A 21713-nucleotide genomic window follows, 5' to 3' on the forward strand; every position below is an offset into this window, starting at 1 on the left:
CTAAATTGTTAGTTGCACCACCTTACCATTGGACACCCTGGGTAGTAGGCCGCTCAAGCCCCTGAATTTTTTTCCTCTCCCTCCTTGTGTTCTCCACTATTCCATTTCTTACCCAATTCTTTTCTTCTGTTTTGTATGTTTTTTATATATACCGTATATACTCGAGTATAAGCTGACCCGAATATAAGCCGAGGTCCCATAATTTTACCACAAAAAACTGGGAAAACTTATTGACTCGAGTATAAGCCGAGGGGGGAAATGCAGCAGCTACTGGAAAATTTCCAAAATTAAAATGGTCGGAGTTTTTGGGTGCAGTAGGTGCTGGGGAAGGGGAGGGGGTGTTTTGGTTGTCTGTCTGCCCCTTCCCTGAGCTTGAGGACTGTTTTTTTTCCCCTACTTGTAATTCAGCCTGGCTGAATATAGGGGATCTGCAGTGCTCCTATTAACCCCTTCCCGACGGAAACAGGAGCACTGCAGATCCCCTATATTCAGTAGACCGGGCACTGTCAGACACAGGGATACCTAATGTGTTTGTGTTTCACAGTCATTTTCTACTTTTATAGGAATTCTAGGGAAAGGAGGGATTTAGAACTTTTATTTACTTTATTTTTTATTATATATTTATTAAAGCTCCTTTTTTTTTTTATTAACTATTTTATGGGAGATTCTATACATTACTATTGCGGCTGCTCATAGACCTCCCCCCCAAAAAAATAAAAAAAAATAAAATAAAATATATTTTTTTTTCTGCTGGACTCGAGTATAAGCCGAGGGGGGCTTTTTCAGCACAAAAACTGTGCTGAAAAATTCGGCTTATACTCCAGTATATATGGTATGTGTACTTTTTCTTACAACGACACATTCTATTCAGATTTGTACCACTTTTGGTACGTTGTGTCTCTGGACTATGGACTACAGTGTACCATTCCACTAGTCTCTTTATTAAAACTTACTGAACGATTAAAACACAATATTATGGTACCAGGTTTGTGTTAACAGTTTATTTTGGACATCCTGAAAAGGTACATTAAGGTAAAATGCTTTCAGAAATAGAAGTCCTTAGTTCTCCAAGATTTTTTCAACAACCTGCCCCCCAAGTTCCTTCAGAATATGTCTGTAAGTACCTGGAAGAGATGATGGGACATCAGTATTGGAAAGGTAGATAACAACTGTAACTGCGTTGAGGGTGGGGGGATGCTCAGAAAAATAACAGAGCCCCCTATACAGACAGATGAGGAAATTATTTCATAGTGAATATCTAAAGCATATCAGAACATTGGAGAGTGGGGACAATTTGAGACTTAGTCTTGGGCCGTCTAATTTCTGTATATGTCCCGCACTCATTCTCATACCTTCCAACCATCCTAGATTCACTGGGACAGTCCTAGATTTTAGATGTGGTCCTGGGCAGTGGTGGTATGTCTTGACATTCAACCTTATCTGTGTCCTCAGGATTCAGATAGAGTTGAATACAATGTTAAAGAAGGAAGACATCGCCTCTCTGCCTCCACCATTGCTTCTGGTGGCTTGGATCATTATATTGTGCCTATCGCTTCAGGCCGCAGAGAATGGAAGAGACCACAAGCCAACTCTGCGGCCCCTATACTGTGTAGAGGCTACAAAGTGACATTATACAGCAGGGGCCACAGGGGACTCTATTATTGAGGGGGACATTTAGGGGCCATTATGATGTGTGGTAATGATTACTCACCTGGGCATGTGTAATTACCAAATTTTTCTCCAACCAGATCAGAAGTTGTAGCATAAATGTCTTCAGGAGGTTCCTCGGGCTGATTATACCTCCAGATAAATGTCATATGGTTTTCATTGCAGCTTGTTTATTACCCAGATCCCCATTCATAATTTTACATTACTAACACCTTCATGACCACAAGACATTTGCTCCTTTGGTAGCCAGTGTCTTGTCATCTTACTATATTAACATCTTCATGACCAAGACTTTTCCATAATCAGGTAAAATTTTAAGGGTCAAATATCATTGGTCATAGTTTTCAAGGGGCTAACTCTTCTTTGCCTTCTTTCTGCTGAGAGCCCCTCAGTCTCCTGTAGAACAAGTTTTTGACAAAAGGATGCTGGTACCTACCAATAGGGGCAGAATGTATTTATATTGCTCCCATTAACAGCTTTAGGCTGTATTCACACAGAGTAACGGCAGGCGTTTTTTGTGTGTTTTTTGCACATAGCGCCGCGTTTACGCCGCGTAGCGCCACGTTAACGCCGCGTATACGCCGCGTTAACGCCGGGCAACGCCACCGCTAAATAGCGCGGCGTTAACGCGGCGTTAACGCGGCGCTACACGGCGTAAACGCGGCACTATGTGCAAAAAACACACAAAAAACGCCTGGCGTTACTCTGTGTGAATACAGCCTTAGGGTGCATTCACACTGAGTAAACGCTAGCTTATTCTGAACGTAAAACACATTCAGAATAAGCGGCGTCTAAAGCAGCTCCATTCATTTCTATGGGAGCGGGGATACGAGCGCTCCCCATAGAAATGAATGGGCTGCTTCTTTCACTCTGTGCAGTCCCATTGAAGTGAATGGGGAGTGCCGGCGTGTACGCTCCGGCATGAGCAGAGCTTGCCGTATACGCCGGCACTCCCCATTCACTTCAATGGGACTGCACGGAGTGAAAGAAGCAGCCCATTCATTTCTATGGGGAGCGCTCGTATCCCCGCTCCCATAGAAATGAATGGAGCTGCTTTAGACGCCGCTTATTCTGAACGTGTTTCACGTTCAGAATAAGCTAGCGTTTACTCAGTGTGAATTCACCCTTAGGGGTAGTTCACATGGAGTAAACGCGCGTGTATTTTGGCAAAATACACATGTAAAAATAAGACTCCCATTGACTTCAGTGACATTTTACACGTGTATTTTGATGTGTATTTTTACACGTGTAAAAAAATGTCAAGGGAGAACTCTATTGACTTGATGTGGGCTGCTATTGGCACTATAGGGGTGTGGTCTGTACGTGTGGAGGGGATCTGCTTGTAGCCACTATCATACTCCCATACACCAAGGGAGTTTGACAGACCCAATTGACTATATTGGGATCCATTGGATGTACTGAATAAATAGAGAGGAACCAAACAGATGAAAAACTGAACTATTTTATTCACAATAAAAATAGAAATCCTGACCGTCTTCAGGCATCTGATGAAGAGCGGTAAGTGTGGGACCCTGCAATGCTCAATCTAGGCCCTGCTTGAGGAATTTGTTTTCCTATGCTGAAGATACAAAAGATGGAAACATCTGGATGTAAAGGTGTCTTCGGAATGTGGCTCTGTTCCAAAGCAGACTCTGGAATAAACTGGATAGATCTGACAACTGCTTATGTACTTCTCTGGGTTGTCACATAGACGTTTGGATGTTCCATAATGACAATTTATAGCATACTGTGAAACATAGAAGAAATGACAGTAAGTAACTCTTACAGTGTTTGCAGCCATATTTCATGTTAGAAGTGTAAGAGGATATCCCGTCATGGTGTTTAATGTAATTTATCAACTACCACCCCTGGATGATGGGATATTCTCCACTGAACCTACAGAAAAGCTCCCTCTCAGATGTCTGGCACATTTGTGTTCTGAAGTGTCTTGAGGATAGTGGACACATAGGAAGGACTTTGTTTTGTGAGGCTCCCGAAGTCACCACCATTGTGGTCGGATGCAAAGAAAACAGTATAAGGCCCGTATATGTGCTAAATATAGAATTAACATAAAGAATTCAGACAGACCATCACTAGAGATAAACATAGAGTATTATACTACCTGAAGGTAGACAAGATGCATCTATTGATGTAGCCAAGAGGGTGAGAAGTTCTACTGAGACCACTTGTGCAGGAGAAGAGATGATGACAACGAGTGGCTCTAAGCAAGGTTGGACAGACTGCTGGATGGCGGTATAACATATGGATAGACCAGAGTATTTCTATAGTCTTTGGCCCAGGCTGGACTCACAAAGCTGATGTTCCTATACCGCAGACAGTCTATCTTGTTTAGGTCTCTTAGGTCACTTGCAGCCAGTTTCACTGCGGACTTTGTTCTTCCACCCTCAAGGTCTGCCCACTCAATAAATGAAAAAACATGGGTGCTGAAGTATGTTGTCATTCACACCAAGTCTCAAGGCTCTGTGCACAAAAGCTTCTTTAAAATGTCCGTGCTGTATTGGTCTAGACCTTTGTATGATGGTATTTCTTCAAGGACGGCTCTGCAGGTTTTTTTGTTGTCTCCCCGGTTAGAAGGGCGATTTTTCATCAGCATTGCAAATAATGTAACACCAAGTGCAATCCAGTCCACGGCAGCGTTGTACGGTGTGCACTGTATAATCTCTGGGGCCATCTATTCTGTTGTGCCACATCTTTTGCTTGCCGTCATTCCTCCACACATGTTATAAAGGGCAAGACCAAAATAAGAAATCTTGATATCCTGTCTGGGTCAGGAGGATGTTACCAGGTTTAATGTCATGGTGGACAATCCTCTTCGAGTGCAAGAACTGGAGTCTACAAATTATTCGGGCAGCCAGGAAATTCATGGCCAGGATATTGTTCCTGGTGGTCTTTCTAATATAGTTTGAAGGATTCTGTCTCCGGCCAGCTCCATCATGTAGAATGCATGGCTGGTTGTGTGGAAGACTCCGTACCTGTGAATGAGGGAGGGGCACCTATTGGACAACTCTAGGATCTGCCTTTCAGTAAAGAGGTACCATAGTGGCATTGACTATAGATGAGATCTTTATGAACACCTACTCTTTTTGTATGCCATCCTTTCCCAGCATCACTTTGCCATAGAAGCCCTCTTCAGTACATGGTGGTACCTAAACATGTCCACAATCAAAGCGGAAGGAACTTTCCTATGGCTGGTGGAAGGCAGGCTGAGACCTGTCACAAATTTCTCTATTTTGAGTTTCTTTCTTGTACTCTCTGCCTATTGTCTTGGGAGATGATGCATGATGTCATTGGCTATTGTAATAGCTTCATAGTCTGTGATTTACACAACTGAATGGTCCAGTACTGGTTTATTATATCATCCTAATTCCATATACAGTGGTAGGAACCAGCACTTGACAGAGCAATATGTGGATAAGGCAAACCACTAACACTTGTATTATATCCTCAAGTGCCTCATTGAGCCCCACTAGGGTGAGTACAAGGGGAGGAGTTACAATACAAGGTGCTTGTCAGCAAAGCTGCCTGCTAGCAAAGGGGTGGAGCTACACTATGAGGCTGCCTGCTAGCAAAGGGGTGAAGCTACACTATGAGGCTGCCTGCTAGAAAAGGGGTGGAGTTACACTATGAGGCTGCCTGCTAGCAAAAGGGTGGAGATACACTATGAGACTGCCTACTAGCAAAGGGGTGGAGCTACACTATGAGGCTGCCTGCTAGCAAAGGGGTGAAGCTACACTATGAGGCTGCCTGCTAGAAAAGGGGTGGAGTTACACTATGAAGCTGCCTGCTAGCAAAGGGGTGGAGCTACACTATGAGGCTGCCTGCTAGCAAAGGGGTGAAGCTACACTATGAGGCTGCCTGCTAGAAAAGGGGTGGAGTTACACTATGAGGCTGCCTGCTAGCAAAAGGGTGGAGATACACTATGAGACTGCCTACTAGCAAAGGGGTGGAGCTACACTATGAGGCTGCCTGCCTAAATCTTAACTAAATGCTCTTACTTTTTATGTATTTGTAACTGCCTATAATTTTTAACACCTTCCTACCCTTTCCTATACTATTACTATGACATGGCATCAAGACTACGGTTAATGCTCAGGTCCAAAATATTATGGCACTTTGTTGGAGCAGTGATGGCATTACACAACCAGGACTCGCTCTCACTGCCAAAATCATAGTTACTTCTGATACTGGCACATTAACCTCTTAGATGCTGTGATCAATAGTGATGAAGCCATCTAAATGGAGGGGGCTCTTCTATCACCCTCCTTTCCCTCCTACAATGAGACTCCAGAGCAATGATTCCCAACCAGTGGGGAAAATGTCGCAGGTCCCTTTTTAACTACATTGGTATCCTTAGGATGCAGCAGGAAGGATTTAGCTTCATGTTTGATCAGTCAGGCATCAGCTAGTGATATCTGTGGAAGACCTGCTGTATCCATCTGCAGATAAGGAGCAGGAGACCCTCAGAGCTATGGGGACTGGGGATGGATAAGTGGAGTTTATATATTTCTATAATACAACTACAGTGTGGAGCCGCTGGGGAACATTATTAGATGACTGGGGTCTATTGGAGAACATTATTAGGTGACTGTGGAATACCGGGGGACATTATTGTCTGGGGTACATTATTAGATGTTTTGGATCACTGGGGGGGGACATTATTACCTGTCTGGGGGTCATTAGGGGACAATATTATTTGCATAGGGGCCACTAGAGACAATATTAGTTGTCTGGGGGTCATTGGGGGCCATTATTAGTTGCCTGAGGGCTGTTGGTGGATATTTTTTATTACCTGTCTGGGAGTCACTAGGAGACAACATTCTTTGCCTGGGGCTACTGGGGGACAGTATTAGTTGCCTTGGGGCTATTAGGACACATTAGTTATGTGACATTATTAGTTGTCTGGGAGCTCACTGGAGGGCAATTTTAGTTGCCTTGAAACTTTATTAGTTGGCTGGGGTCTACTGGAGGACATTATTAGTTGTTTGGGGGCCACTGGGTGGACATTATTACCTGTCTGGGGGCCACTGGGGGACTATATTAGTAGGCTAGGGGCCACTGGGGACAATATCAGTTGCTTGAGGGCTACTGAGGGAAATTATTAGTTGCCAGGGGTCATTCTTACTTGTCTAGGGGCCACTGGATGGGGGGGTGTATTATTTGTCTGGGAGTCACTGGGGGACAGCATTTGTTGCTCGGGGCTACTATGATACATTGTTAGCTACCTTGGTGCTATTGGGGGACATTAGTTGTGTCAGGGCTCCTATGGGTCATTATTAGCTGCCTGTGAGCCAGTGGGGGGGCATTTTTAGTTGTCTTGTGGCCACTGGGGAACATTATCAGTTCCTGGGGGCCACTGAGGGTCATTATTAGTTGCCTGGGGGCCACTAGGAACATTATTAGTTGCCTTGAGGCTTTATTAGTTGCCTGGGGCTCACTGAGGGACATCATTTGGCTGGTGGCCACTGGGGACATTTATTAGGTGACTGGGGCTACTGGAGGACATTATTACTTGTCTGTGGGACATTGCTTCACATTATTAGTTGCCTGAGAGGCACAAGGGGGAATAATTATTTCCCTGGGGGACATTATTAGATTCCTAGGATCTATTGGAGATAAATACTGCTTGCCTGGGGGCCACTGGAGGACATTGTTTGCCTGAAGGCCATTGGTAGACATTGTTACTTGTCTAGAGGCCAGTATTAATTGTCTGGGAGTCACTGGGGAACAGCATTTGTTGCCTGGGGCTACTTGGGGACAGTATTAGTTGCCTTGGTGCTATTGGGGACATTACTTGTGTGAGGGCCTCTATGGCACATTATTAGTTGCCTGTGACCCACTAGGGGACATTATTAGTTGTCTTTTGGCCACTGGTTGACATTATTAGTTGCCTGGGAGCTACAAGCGGGCATTATTACTTACTCGGGACATTATTAGATCCCTAGGATCAACTGGAGATATACACTCAGTGCCGCACCTCCCATGAGGCGACCTGAAGCGAGCGCTTCAGGCGGCGCTATGCCAGTGCCTCGGGAGGGCGGTATTTTTGCCGACCTAAGCCAGTCCAGGACAAGCTGTCCTGGACTGGCTTAGTGTCACCGTGTCTGCAGCCCGACACGGGAAACGAGTGGTGTATTGGGTGGTGTATCACACGCAGGCAGAGAGCAGCCTGCCTGCTCTCTGCCTGCGAACGTTGCTCGCTCTGATAAGCCCCGCCCCTTTTCACTCGACCCGCCTCCTTCCCGATCGGCCCCACCCCTTTTCTCGAGACCACGCCCCCTCCTCCGGGAAGGGGGGGGCGGCTTTCTGACGTCTGCTTCAGGCGCCAGAAAGCCCAGGTTCACCCCTGTATACACTACTTACATGGGAGCTTTATTAAGTGCCTGGGGGCCACTGCAGAGCATTATTATGTGTCTGAGGGCCACTGGGGAGCATCTACTGCAAATTGGGCAACTTAGTGAGCTTGGTGATAGTAAAAGGAGTATGAGTTGGGCGGAAAGTATAGGATACTTTAGCTTTGAGGGTGAATACATGTTATACAGTTGCAATTGCATCAAAACGGAAATGAGATGCCGTTTTGATGTGGTGTTTTGTGAGGTTTTCTAAATTTATAAGTGGAACAATTTTATGTTCCAGCTGTAAATTCAGAAACTGTGCTAAAAACATATCAAAACAGTTGTTTTTTAGTCTGGAGGTATAAATTACTTGGTATGGATGCCTACTTTTTTCCAGGGGTGTCCTGAGTATGAAAATTTTTGGAAGCACTGTCCTGGATGATACATAATGTAATAATTTCTCTTGTTGACAGACCCCACCAATCCCCCCCTTTCAGGTTAAGGTCCCATGTAATGTCCTGCAGCAAAAAACTTGACTCTCTGCTTCCATTATATTTATAGGGAAACTGACGGTATTTCCATGAGTATAATTGACATAACAAAACTGTAAGGAATTGATATGGAAAGTCTGGTCTAAAAGTGTACAACCCCTTTAACCCTTTTCTGACATCTGCTGTAATAGTTCGTCGGATACCCGGTATTTAAATATGGTGGCCGCGCAGGAGCTGCTGTAATATATAGCAGAGACGTAGCGCTAATGCCCGCAATCAGTGCCTAAAAAATAGTCTATAATAGTAAATAATAAATGATCTAATAATTAAAATATAAAAAAACTAAAAAATATATATATTTTTAAAAGAATTAAAGTTCAAATCACTCCCTTTCCTTAGAATGCATATAAAAGTCAGAAATTACTGTAAAACACATACACATTAGGTATCCCTGTGTCCAAAAAGGCCTGGTGTACAAACTTGTAAAAATATTTGTTCCTTTACGGTCAACGCTGTAATGGGAAAAAAATAAATTAAAGTGCCAAACCACCATTTTTTCACAGTTTCGACTGTGATAAAAATTTAAATAAAAAGTGATCAAAACAATAGACATTTCACAATAATGGTGTGCCTAAAAATACACCCGCCCCTCGAAAAAAGACGCCCTATGCATCTCTGTACACAGAAATATAAAAAAAAAAGTTACAGGTGTCAGTATATGGTGACTTTAAGAAAAAATACTTTTTTGCAATGCTTTGGATTTTTGTTAAGGGGTATAAATTTGGTATCCCTAGAATCATACCTACCGTATATACTTGAGTATAAGCCAAGTTTTTCAACACAGTTTTTGTGCTGAAAAAGCCCCCCTTGGCTTAAACTCGAGTCAAGCCTATGACCATAGATTCTCCCATAAAATAGTGAAAAAAAGCTTTAAAAAAATATAATAAAAAAAATTACAAAAATAAAAGTTCTAAATCGCTCCTTTCCCTAGAATAGATATAAAATTAGAAAAAAATCTGTGAACCACAAACACATTAGGTATCCCTGTGTCTACTGAATATAGGGTATCCGCAGTGCTCCTGTTCGGTCGGGAAGGGGTTAATAGGAGCACTGCAGATTCCCTATATTCAGCCAGGCTGAATTCCAAGTGGGGGAAAAAAAAAGCAGTCCTCAAGCTCAGGGAAGGGGCAGACAGACAACCAAAACACCCCCTCCCCTTTCCCAGCACCCAACAACTACTGCACCCAAAAACTCTGACCATTTTAATTTTTGAAATTTTCCAGTAGCTGCTGCATCCCCCCCCCCCCCTCGGTTTATACTCGAGTCCATAAGTTTTCCCAGTATTTTGTGGTAAAATTAGGGGCCTCAGCTTATATTTGGGTCGGCTTATATTCGAGTATATACGGTAAGTACAGAATACAGGTGACGTGTCATTGTGCCTGAACTGTGGAATGCTGTAAAAATAAAGCCTGTAAGAAAGTCGAACAATAGCAGTTTTCCTCCAATCCCACCCCCATCCTGAATTTTTTTTCCAGCTTCCTAGTTCACAGAATAATAAATGGTGTCATTATGAAGAACAATTTCTCCTGTAAACAATAATCTATCATGTGGTTCTGTGAATGGAAATCTAAAAAAGTTATGAGGTTTGGAAGGCTGAGAGCCAAAAACAAAATCGGAATATGCCAAGGGCAATATGGAGTTAAGGGTGGGCACTAGAGAATGAGCGAACACTGTTCGGATCAGCCGATCCAAACAGCACGCTCCCATAGAAATGAATGGAAGGAGCTGTGACGCCGGCAAAGTTAGCGTCACAGGTGCTTCCATTCATTTCTATGGGAGTGTGCTGTTCGGATCGGCTGATCCGAACAGTGTTCGCTCATCTCTAGTGGGCACATCTGTGTGTAATGTAAGCAACAATTGGCACTTCATGCAACACAAAGGATTACAGTAAACACATATGGTACGTCTTGGCACAACATATGTATAATATACAATCAGATCTAATAATATCACATATTCTGTATCATAGGCTAGAAGGAATAATAATCGATAGAGAAGAAATAGTCCAAGATAAAGTTGTATTTGTGTTTTATTTCTAAGATGGTGGTCATGCAAACTAAATATTTTACTGCATTTACAGAAGTTCATTTCGTTAAAATCTGCAGCACACCTCCCAACATTTCATTCGACACATTAAGCTCAAGGCCCTTTACACCTAGGGCAAAAAAAAAAATTTCAGTAACTTTGACCTTTTTGCCCCCTGTTCTATGGGACAGTCACAACATACTGTAAAAGGCTTTGTTGGGAGGCATGCCACCGATGTTCATACTGTTAATATTGTTTTATTGTAGTAAATGATTTCACAAAATTCAATATTAATAAATACAGAAGTGAAAAGTTATCTGACAAAATTCTGACAGTAAAGTGGTCCCTTGGAGACATGCATGGTATTTTGTTATCATCAGAAAATCCTTGTGGAAATCGTCAGTTTCTGTTTCGGAACGGATGGCATTTTCATTGTCACAATATTACAATTTATAAATTCATATGCCGGCCGCACAGAATTCTATACATCGAGTAGGTTGTGAAAACGAGGGAGTTCGGTAGAGGAACACACAAACCACGTATTATCGATCGGTAAATAATAAATTCCTATAAATCATATTTTTCTAGTAATTCCATCTGCCATGGACGTTTTTTCTCCGGAAAGTAATCTGGAATTTTGATTTTTTTAAATTCTTGTATACATTTTTTCATTTCCTCTTCGATGCTCGGTTTCTCACAGACTTTCCTTTTCGAAAGGTTGTTATCTCTAGATTTACTCATCAGCGATTGGAAGAGTTCACTGTTCCTACGTTTATCGGGTGCCGGGACCCACTGGACTTGGTTCTTTTTGGATGGACGATCCAATGTTAGGGTACTAGGTTGGTGAGAACTTGATTGTTGGAGCGCAGATGTGTTTTCTTGAGGGGTGCTAGCTTCTGATTGGCTATCACAACTAGATGTAGACAGTTCATTACACGATGTTCCACTTTCACTACCTTTGTCTAACACTTTTTCACACTTTACTTCTTCACAGTCTTGTTTTGGAGATACTAACTTTTGTGGGGATCCTGTAATGACAAAAAAAAATAAAATAAAGTATTATACGATATGTAGATCATGTAGGGTAGATCAGTCATCAGCAATAATCTACCATCAACCACTGGCTATAAAACACAACTTAAAGACCTTTTCTGAGATCAGAACATTTGGATGTTTTTTTGTTTTGACTTTTTTTTTTTTTTTTAAAAAAAAAAGCTCATCTGTAGAGATGAAATTCGAAATTCGAAATACTCGTACTCGATCGAGTACCACTCGCTATTCGAATGGAAAAGTTCGATGCAGAACCAGCATTGATTGGCCGAATGCTATACAGCCGGCCAATCAACACTGGTTCTTCTCCTACCTTTAGAAGTCTTCTCCGTGTAGCTTCCCCGCGGCGTTTTCTGGCTCTGAATTCACTCTGCCAGGCATCGGGCCTGGGCAGAGCCGACTGTGCATGTCTGCTTGTAGTGCTTGTAGTGCGGGCATGCGCAGTCGGCTCTGCCCAGGCCCGATGCCTGGCAGAGTGAATGAAGAGCCGGAAGACGTCGCGGGGACGCTGCACGGAGAAGACTTCTCGGAGGATCCAGCCCGACCCTCACTCGTGGACTTGGTAAGTATAATTTGATCGAATGTTGCCTACCCCTGAAACGAGCATTTTCCCCCCATAGACTATAATAGGGTTCGATATTCGATTTGAGTAGTCGAACATTGAGGGGCTACTCAAAACGAATATCGAACCTCGAACATTTTACTGTTCGCTCATCTCTACTCATCTTATTATTTGGCCACAAAGAACCGAGAGCTAGGATTTGTTATGCAATCTCCTGATGGGCAAAGTGCTGGAGTCACGGTATATCAGCCCCAGGTTTCTGACATATGTGTGGTCCAGGGTGGATCTGGAGTAGGCCTCAGCCCAGGTGTAGATCCTTGGCTCATTACTGGGCCATAAAAGGCTGCAGAGCCTGCAGTTCATGGCAGTTCCATGAGGTGAAAGGAGGTGTATGGTTCTGTCCTGTAACCCTGAGTCCGGTGAGACAATATTGCTCCTGTTTTGTTCATGTGTCTGGTAGTAATCCACACATATAGTTAGGTTATCAGTTCTGTTTAGTTAGTTGCTCAGATGAGCAAGTATTTATTTTGTTTTTGCTTGAAGTTAAGGCTGTATTTTGTTTTTTTTCTTATTTTTATGCCTGAAGTCAAGATTTATTTATTTTCCAATTTTGTTTTTCTAAATAAACCAGTGTGCTGCATTTTGTGTCCCTGTCTTGACTGTTTGGGTCTGCACCACTGCTTCTACCGAGCTAACTTCCCCAATATATATATATCATAGAAAGACCAACTACATAAAAATAAGGCTTCGTTTTCATCATATTTTAGATTTCTTGATGTACTTCAAATGGACCGCAGCACTGTATTCCAACAGCAATTCATGAAGCGTCAGCTCCCATGTTAAAATACACATAAGCTTGGTATACTGTGTGTTTTTATTGCCTTTCTATGGATAAATGTCAATGCTTTTCTATCCAGTTGAAAACCAGTGCATGCTGACCTGACAGATGTCAATAGGACAGATCTCTGATATCTATAATGTAAATGGAATCCTATCGATACTTTAGGTTCATGCAACAGGAAACAATATGTGCCAAGCTTATAACGTAAACTGACACATGAGTTTCTATGCAAAATATACATTTTTAGATTTTTGAAACGAAAAAAAACCAGGAAAATATTCCATCTTCTTGGTTTTTAGAAGTGCATGGTTTATAAAGCTGATTTTATGGCTTCATCTTAACTGCACATAACATGATAAGCAGCTTTTGGTTATAAACATCCAGCACATTATGCAATAAGTAAGAATCATTGAGCATCGCACTTTACTTCACGGTGTCTGTTATCTCTCATAGCACACATTGTTTTTCTGCAAATGTCACAACATTTCACATTAAAGCACTGCAAAACCAAGTTAATGTGATAGTGATAGGCATGTGCACCTCACATTACCATATACCGTACTATTTACATAACGTTTCAGTTTATTACTTCCCATTTCCCAGCCCCACAATGAAAAAAACAAACAAAATCAGTAATTGGAGGTCATTGACCTGCAGGCCATCAAGGACTATCGGAAATAACTGTGTTAAGAGCCCTATAGATACTGTAATGTCAATGAGGTCCATTGGGACTGGTGGTATGTGTACTGAGACAGATATGACACTACTTTGTGGTTTTTGTTATGAAAACAAAGCCATGTATAACCGTGGTACAGATGTTACCAAAAGGTGAGTACAAGTGTTTTTAACACTTGTAAGGGAGCATTCACACGGAGTAACGCCGGGCGTGTATCACAGCCGTACATGCCGGCGTTACGGCAGACTGCCGAACACTTCCCATTCACTTCAATGGCAGCGCTCGTAAACACCGTGTTTACGAGCGCTCCCATTGAAGTGAATGGGAAGTGTTTGGCAGTCTGCCGTAACGCCGGCGTGTATGGCTGTGATACACGCCCGGCGTTACTTCGTGTGAATGCCCCCTAAGAGGAGGAGGACTTATATTTAGTGGTGATATATTGATTTTCATGGTTGATTTTCTAATGTATCATAAACACGCATGATAAGAAGAGCAGCTTGAAATCCTATCAGTTTTTGCAATTCTACCTATGGCAGGGGCCATGTACAATAAGTGACAGTCTGCCCCCTCACCTATCTATTGTTGATATTTAGAGATGAGCGAACAGTAAAATGTTCGAGATTCGATATTCATTTCGAGCAGCCCCTCAATATTCGACTACTCAAATCGAATATTGAATCCTATTATAGTCTATGGGGGGAAAATGCTTGTTTCAGGGGTAGGCAACGTTCGATCAAATTATACTTACCAAGTCCACGAGTGAGGGTCAAGCTGGATCCTCCAAGACGTCTTCTCCATGCAGCGTCCCCGCGGCATCTTCCGACTCTGAATTCACTCTGCCAAGCATCGGGCCTGGGTAAAGCCAACTGCGCATGCCTGCACTACAAGCAGACATGGGCAGTCGGCTCTGCCCAGGCCCGATGCCTGGCAGAGTGAATTCAGAACCGGAAGCTGCACGGAGAAGACTTCTAAAGGTAGGAGAAGAACCAGCATTGATTGGCCGACTGTATAGCATTCGGCCAATCAATGCTGGTTCTGCATCGAACTTTTACATTCGAACAGTGAGTGGTACTCAATCGAGTACGAGTATTTCGAATACCGTAGTATTCGATCGAATACCTACTTGATCGAGTACTACTCGCTCATCTCTAATAGAGACCTTTAAGTATATTATATTGTAGGACAATCTTGAAGGTTCTATGGTAGTATTCCTTCAATGATCATTACTTGAGAAGTTAGGCTGTTAGTTAGTTTTTGGGCCCGGATTTTGACGCAGGTAGCTGTGTCAGAATCTGGACAAAAATCCGACTGTCGCGGCTTCCGACTGGGCCTAGTCCGGAGGGATTGTCTTGATGTGGAAGCCGCAGCAGTTTCCGCCACGGAGTCCGTGTCAAGATAGGGCAGTCTTCCATTGAATTCAATGGGAGGCGGTTTTGTGACCCGTATTTTGATGTGGATTCCGCGTCTAAATCTGGGACAAAAAACTCTGTGTGAACCTGACCTTAAAGTTTTGTATATGTTTGCTATATTATAGAATTTTTTGAAAGCATACCTATCCTCCTTCTCTTTGTATATGAGGAGTGTCCCTATTCCTGGGTGTTACATTAGTTACTATGTAATGGCAAAACACAGGCTGGCTACAAATCCATGCTACAGAGCCATAGGCATTAGGTGTGCTGTTATATGGTATCTTTTTGAGAATCTCTCAACTATGATATTTGAATAGATATTTCTTTTTAGTATTTAGTATATGTCACCCACCACATGATTAGAGATGAGCGAGTAGTATTCGATCGAGTAGTTATTCGATCGAATACTCCGGTATTCGAAATACTCGTACTCGATCGAATACTACTCGCTATTCGAATGGAAGAATTCAATGCAGAACCAGCGTTGATTGGCCGAATGCTATACAGTTGGCCAATCAACGCTGGTTCTTCTCCTACCTTTAGAAGTCTTCTCCACACAGCGTCCCCGTGGCATCTTCCGGCTCTGAATTCACTCTGCCAGGCATCGGGCCTGGGCAGAGCCGACTGAGCATGCCCGTACTACAAGCGGGCATGCGCAGTCGGCTCTGCCCAGGCCTGATGCCTGGCAGAGTGAATTGAGAGCCGGAAGACGCCGCGGGGAAGCTGCATGGAGAAGACTTCTAAAGGTAGGAGAAGAACCAGCGTTGATTGGCCGACTGTATAGCATTCGGCCAATCAATGCTGGTTCTGCATCAAACTTTTCCATTCGAATAGCGAGTGGTACTCGATCGAGTACGAGTATTTCGAATACCATAGTATTGGATCGAATACCTACTCGATCGAGTACTACTCGCTCATCTCTATTGATATTACTTCTGCCAGGAGTAAATAAAGAATAGCAAATAAATATCTGAGAAAAGCCCAGGAAGATCCAAGAACACCGAACTGCTTGCTGTCTGTGAGTTGTAAGATTTGCAGAATGTTTAGTCCTTTGCACAGAGCAAGCAGTTTGCAGTTAAATGTGATGAAAAAAACTGTCCCTGTAATCTGCATTCACTGTGTGAAGAGACTAGATCCTCACTCACCACTCACTGTCATGAGGTCTTGCTGTTTAATGATATCCTGTCCTAGCAACAGGGTGTGAACTGCAAATTAGCTATAAGGGAGACACTTAGTGGCAGAAACCTTAGAGAGGTTTTCAGGCAGAAAGCAGTAACATTTTTAATTAAAGCGCATTACATATTGTTCCAGAATCACATGCTTTATTAAATGAGACTACGTTGTCTGAAAAGTCAGTAACCGTTTAAAGGGAATGTCTCTCCAGAAAATACTTTTCTTACTTATACTAAGCATATTTTTAAACAATTTTTGATGTTTTTTGTATATTTTCCATATAAAATACTAAATCCTGAAATTTTCACTCTGATGGGGGTTTTCATTGCAACAGTTACCTCTTGTACATCACAAACAGGATTACAATAGAAGTTAACATATCTATAGATAATACCACTCACCCATCATTGCATCCACTACTACTAGTTGATGTTTTTACAGTTTATCTACTTCGCCTCCCTGCACAGAACATGTATAGAAAACTCTCCCAAACTCGGCTCCGTTCTTCTGCTGTCTTTAACCATGAGTGTATATATTAACAATATATATAGAGATATCAGTGGCGTAACTAGGAATGGTGGGGCCCCGTGGCGAACTTTTGACATGGGGCCCCCCCACCAACACCGACGCCGAAGACCTCAACCGACCCCCCTCCTACGCATTCCTGCGCGCTCTATTATGCCCCATAGTGGCTCCTGCACACAGTATTATACCCCTTAGTGGCCCCTGCACACAGTATTATGTCCCTTAGTGGCCCCTGCACACAGTATTATGCCCCATAGTGGCCCCTGCACACAGTATTATACCCCATAGTGGCCCCCTGCACACACTATTATGTCCCTCAGTGGCCCCTCCATACAGTATTATTCCCCATAGTGGCCCCTGCACACAGTATTATTCCCCATAGTGGCCCCTGCACACAGTATTATCCCCCATAGTGGCCCCTGCACACAGTATTATCCCCCATAGTGGCCCCTGCACACAGTATTGTACCCCTTAGTGGCCCCTGCACACAGTATTGTACACCATAGTGGCCCCTGCACACAGTAATGCATCCCATAGTGGCCCCTGCACACAGTATTATATCCCATAGTGGCCCCTCCACACAGTATTATCCCCCATAGTGGCCCCTGCACACAGTATTGTACCCCATAATGGCCCCTGCACACAGTATTGTACCCCATAGTGGCCCCTGCACACAGTATTATCCCCCATAGTGGCCCCTGCACACAGTATTGTACCCCTTAGTGGCCCCTGCACACAGTATTGTACCCCATAGTGGCCCCTGCACACAGTAATGTATCCCATAGTGGCCCCTGCACACAGTATTATATCCCATAGTGGCCCCTCCACACAGTATTATCCCCCATAGTGGCCCCTGCACACAGTATTGTACCCCATAGTGGCCCCTGCACACAGTATTGTACCCCATAGTGGCCCCTGCACACAGTATTATGCCCCACTGTGGACACCCATAAACAATTATTATACTCTCGGGTCTTTTCAAATCCCAGAATATAATAATCGGAGACCAAGGGGAGAAAAACATAAAAAACCCCTCTTACTCACCTATTTCCTGGCTCCTACGCTGTCGGCCTCTGAAGTAGTTTATCTTTAATGACGTCAGACGTCACATGACCCGGGACGCAGGCCGGGGTCATGAGATGTCAGACGACTAGGCCGAAGCCTGCCCGGAGCGTGCAGAGGTAAGTAATAGTGTTTTTTATGTTTCTTACCTCTCCCGTTCCGCCAATCATTATACTCGGGCAGCAGCAGCTCCGGGGGATGACGCGCTCCCCGCTCTTAGAGATGAAGGGAGCCGCGGTGCTGCTTGTTCACAGCGCAGGCTGAGAGTCATCTCTGGACACTGGCAGGCGGAGCTACCACAGCCCTGACTGCGAATGAGTGCAAGGCCCTGGCCTGCCAGTGTCCAGAGATGATTCTCAGCCTGCGCTGTGAACAAGCACACACCGGAGAGCTGTCTCCTGCTCTCATGCTCCCCGCCCACAGGCCCCAGCCCGCCCACAAGAAGTGGGTAGTAGATCTTATCCCTTGGTCAGTTTATAAAGTAGCTCACATGCTATAAAAGTGTGAGCACCCCTGGTCTACAGCATGTCGGGCTTCTACTCAGCTGAGAGAACTTTTCATGATGATCTTCTGGTTCTGACTGTTGACTTTTCTCCAGGTTTATCCCCCTTGGCTTCTAATTTGGAATTGGATTTGACTTACTGGTATTGACTTTTGGCTTCAACTACGATCCCTCTCTGACACTCGTTTTTGGCTACTATCGATTCTCCGGGAATGACCTTGACTAGATTGTTACTCTCTGAGTCCCCCTATTAGGTAACTGGTTTTGTTCTTAACTTTCCTAGCATACTTGTTGTAGGATACTCCTTGGTTTCGTGGTCAAATCCATCCTGCCTTACTGTGGGCTCCGGTGAAAATATTGGGGGAGTCTTAGAATCCACAGTCAAAAGTAGTGTTTGGCAACTGGTAGCAGTTTACTAGCAGAATCCTGACCTAAGACATTTCAGAGAGAGAATATCTCCCACCTAGGACTTGCAAACTGTAACTCCTTAGAAATAGACATAAAATTATAAAGCTGAAAATATGTTACACAAGGCAAGAACACATAAAAAGAATACAGTTTTTTATCTTATCTTTTTAAGGATAACTATATCATTATTTAGGTGTTTTAATAAAAGAAATATTATAGATTTTTATACATTCAATTAACAGTAACTAATAACTATGCTCAGTGGAATAATTCTGCAAGATTAACTGCCTTGGGCTTGAAAGCCATAGGATAACAGACCAGAAATCTCCCCAGGGGAACTTTAGGGATGCGTGGATAATTGATGTCAATCTTAACATTAAATATTTCTTTGATTTACTACTCAACCTCCTGTGCAAATGTCAATCAAGTCAGCCAGCCACATGTCTACTGAATATATGAAAAACACAATAAATCTCATACTTGAAGGTTGCCAGATGTTCTCCCTCTCCATGACTCCTTAGTCCTTGTATTATAAGGGCTCTTGGCATATTACCACTCGGTACAACTTCCGAGCAGTCTTTGGGGTCATTCCTCTGTATGCATAAAGAAACTTTTTCTTTATGTAGATTGTGAGCCCCACATAGAGCTCACAATGCATATTTTTCCCCTATCAGTATGTCTTTTTGGAATATGGGATGGAAATCCATGCAAACACAGGGAGAACATACAAACTCCTTGCAGATGGTTTTTTTGCCCTTGGCGGGATTTGAACACCAGGACTCCAGCGCTACAAGGCTAACCACTGAGCCACCATTGGCTCCAAAGAAACTTTTTCTGTCCAATAAAGATTGCAACAGAAAAAAACTGATTCCCCCCTCTCTCCAGAAAGCATTGCTCCTTGGGAAGAATATCACCTTAATAAGGGTCTCATGGAGAAGCCATATAGTGGCGCATAGAGTGCCTACAGTACAGCTATAGGGATAATGTATATCGTATTCCATACTGTCATGCTTTAATTTTGATATATACATCCAGTGTGTGTGTATGTATATAGTGTGTGTGTATATATATATATATATATATATATATATATATTTTAGATATATCTTAACTTGTTACACTGATATAAGTAGTGTTTATTAATAGAGATGAGCGAGTAGTACTCGATCGAGTAGGTATTCGATCGAATACTACGGTATTCGAAATACTCGTACTCGATCGAGCACCACTCGCTATTCAAATGGAAAAGTTCGATGCAGAACCAGCATTGATTGGCTGAATGCTATACAGTCGGCCAATCAACGCTGGTTCTTCTCCTACCTTTAGAAGTCTTCTCCGTGCAGCTTCCCCGCGGCGGCTTCCGGCTCTGAATTCACTCTGCCAGCCATCGAGCCTGGGCAGAGCTGACTGTGCATGTCCTCTTGTAGTGCGGACATGCGCAGTTGGCTTTACCCAGGCCCGATGCCTGGCAGAGTGAATTCAGAGCCGGAAGACGCCGCAGGGACGCTGCAAGGAGAAGACTTCTCGGAGGATCCAGCCCAACCCTCACTCATGGACTTGGTAAGTGTAGTTTGATCGAACGTTGCCTACCCCTGAAATGAGCATTTTCCCCCCATAGACTGCAATAGGGTTTGATATTCGATTCGAGTAGTCGAATATTGAGTGGCTACTCGAAACGAATATCGAACCTCGAACATTTTACTGTTCGCTCATCTCTATTTATTAACATATTTAATGGTTACATTATTGTAAATTTAAGGGATTTCCAGAATATGAAAAAAAAAACATGGCTGCTTTCTTGCAGACATGCTAAAACTGTCCGCAGGTTCTGTCCAGCTCTAATCTATTGAAGTGAATGAGGCTAAACTGCAATACAACATCCAAAGCAGTGCAGCCATGTTTTTGTTACTCTGTAAAACTGCTTTAGGTACCCTTTATTAAAAAAAAAAAAAAAAAAAAAAAAGTATGAATATGAAGAAAATATATAGAATTTTTTTTTTTTTTTTTGAATTTTACAGAGATAAAATGAGGTTTATTTGAGAAGTCATATGGACAATTTTAATATAATTTTGGTGAAAATACAATATTTTATATTATGTTTTAGGTTTTATTCTATTTTTTAAAATGTTCATCAGTGTCTCAATACAAAACAAAGTCTGAACACTACTATAAACTTGCCATAAAAATAACTAAAAAAAAAGCAACTTATTACTTACATCTTATTATTGCTGCTCAATTTTGTTCTTTCACATACGATGAGATGCTAAGCTCTCAGAAAGCCAAAAATACATTGGGTTGGAAATTTGGTCCTAAAAAGTAAAGCGTAGGGCTCTGTAAATATCAGGTACATAAATTTGTAAAATATTCTACAGCAATAACATGATTTTGTAAGGCTGAACAGTTAAGATTTTACAGAACACATGGACCAATTTTACTTAAAAACTAGAAGAATCACCTTAGGTGAGGTCCACATAGACCTGAGATCATAAGAAAGGTGAAACGGATTGAACTCCATGTTGAAACTGCCCTGGTTTTCCCAAGAGTTTTGCAATTAAAATGGTCTACAGTTCTGAGAAGATATTGCAATAAGTCAAAGTACAGATATGTGCAGCGGGAAAGTGTGACGTACAACAACCACCAGAGATGTGTATCACCAACAACAATAAACATAAAAGTGCTGTGCAAAGGGAGAGACAGGGTGGTCTGCTGCAGGGTGCCCACAGAATCAGCTGCAATTGGTTTGGAAACCTAGCAAAACTCACGGCAAGAGACACCAGAACATTACCCAACATTACTCAATGGGCTGTTCTTTTAATGTACAGATGTACTGGATCCTCCAAGGTAAGAAATGTTCTTCCATCTAAAGCCTTGTTCACATCTGCGTTCGGTACTCCGTTCGGGAAGTCCG

General features: G+C 42.9%; 1 protein-coding gene across 1 annotated transcript in view; it reads right to left on the bottom strand.

Annotated features, from left to right (window-relative positions):
- Window positions 1–10660: 10660 nt before the first annotated feature.
- The window catches only part of KCTD8 (potassium channel tetramerization domain containing 8), an 85568-nt gene continuing 74515 nt past the window's right edge, over window positions 10661–21713 (bottom strand). The window contains exon 2 of the mRNA XM_075261407.1: window positions 10661–11625. Within this exon, the coding sequence (XP_075117508.1) occupies window positions 11165–11625 (461 nt within the window). The 3' untranslated portion in view covers window positions 10661–11164. The remainder of the gene's footprint in view (window positions 11626–21713) is intronic.

The sequence above is a fragment of the Leptodactylus fuscus genome, chromosome 1, assembly GCF_031893055.1.
Source record: "Leptodactylus fuscus isolate aLepFus1 chromosome 1, aLepFus1.hap2, whole genome shotgun sequence".
In the NCBI taxonomy this organism is placed as follows: domain Eukaryota; kingdom Metazoa; phylum Chordata; class Amphibia; order Anura; family Leptodactylidae; genus Leptodactylus; species Leptodactylus fuscus.